We start from the raw sequence: 1517 nt of genomic DNA on the forward strand, positions 1-1517 counted from the left end.
TTTTTTTTTTTTTTTTTTTTTTTTGAGACGGAGTTTCACTCTTGTTACCCAGGCTGGAGTGCAATGGCGCGATCTCGGCTCACCACAACCTCCACCTCCTGGGTTCAAGCAATTCTCCTGCCTCAGGCTCCCGAGTAGCTGGGACTATAGGCACGTGCCACCATGCCCAGCTAATTTTTGTATTTTTAGTAGAGACAGAGTTTCACCTTGTTGACCAGGATGGTCTCGATCTCTTGACCTCATGATCCACCCGCCTCGGCCCCGCAAAGTGCTGGGATTATAGGCGTGAGCCACCTCGCCGGGCCGAAAGTAGTATCTTTTAAGAGGCATCCTCATATAACAGAACTGCCATTGAGCTAGAAGCAGTCCATGGACGTGAGTTCTCATCCTGATGCTGCTGCTGAGCAGATGGGTGTTTTGTAGCAATCCATTTAATCTCTCTGGGCCTCAGTTTCCTTGTTAATTACATCAATGGAATGGACAGATCGCTGAGCATCTTTCAGGCCTAAGATCCACTGAACCCTGTTCATTCACATGGAGCTTACATGGAAGTTTCACTCAGCCTACAGTAGGTACATGGAAAGTAAGATTTTTGCTTTTATGTTTTGAAACAGGTGACAACCAAAGCCAAGCAACTGAAGGATTCAGTGACCTGCTCCCCAGGTGAGTTCACACTTCCTCTACTTCTTTAGTGTAAAGTGGTTTCTTCTAAATTAATCCCTTTTTATAATAACTTCTTTAAATACAAGCATCTGGAAGCTTTGCCTAATGAACTTTAAATCTGGTCGTATCTCTAAAAGGGGTTGAAATACAGGCACCAGCAAGCCAGTCCAGCCCTGCACATACTGGTGCAGAGAAGAGATATTTCATTAACAAGGTTAAAGAAGTGTACAGATCTTCTTCTCTAGTATTTGTGGGGACAGGGAACACAGGAGAAAGCCCTGTGTTCTGCACGCCATGCAGATGCTGTCTACACACAGTTTCCCCACACTGTCCAACCCCTTCACCACTGCACTCGCAGAGCTACCCTTTGGGATAGATGACAAACAGCTTTCCCGAGCATTTGTCTTTCTTAAAAACAATTTCCTCCAACATTAACTGGAATTTGTTAGAGTCTCAATATTCTTTGTTCAGGAAGTAAGAAAATGCCTCAGAAACTTTCCAACCAAACTCAAATACAGGTCCCAGGGAGAGTAATGGCAGATGAAGAAGCCAGCGATTAGCAAACCCAGAAATCTCAAAAGCTAGCCCAGCCGGGTGTGGTGGCACAAGTATAGTTTCAACTCCTCTAGAGGCCGAAGTGGGAGGATCACTTCAGCCCAGGAGTTCAAAACCAGACTGGGCAACATAGTGAAACCTCTATTTCTGAAAAATAAATATAAAAATATAATAATTTTGCCGGGCGCGGTGGCTCAAGCCTGTAATCCCAGCACTTTGGGAGGCCGAGGCGGGTGGATCACGAGGTCAAGAGATCGAGACCATCCTGGTCAACATGGTGAAACCCCGTCTCTACTAAA

General features: G+C 45.5%; 1 protein-coding gene across 1 annotated transcript in view; it reads left to right on the forward strand.

Annotated features, from left to right (window-relative positions):
• Nucleotides 1-1517, forward strand: part of DNAJC1 (DnaJ heat shock protein family (Hsp40) member C1) — a 223175-nt gene that overhangs the window by 213735 nt on the left and 7923 nt on the right. The window contains exon 10 of the mRNA XM_032243903.1: nt 615-663. Within this exon, the coding sequence (XP_032099794.1) occupies nt 615-663 (49 nt within the window). The remainder of the gene's footprint in view (nt 1-614; nt 664-1517) is intronic.

Source organism: Sapajus apella, unplaced genomic scaffold, assembly GCF_009761245.1.
Source record: "Sapajus apella isolate SASKATOON/1434 unplaced genomic scaffold, GSC_monkey_1.0 scaffold53, whole genome shotgun sequence".
NCBI lineage: Eukaryota > Metazoa > Chordata > Mammalia > Primates > Cebidae > Sapajus > Sapajus apella.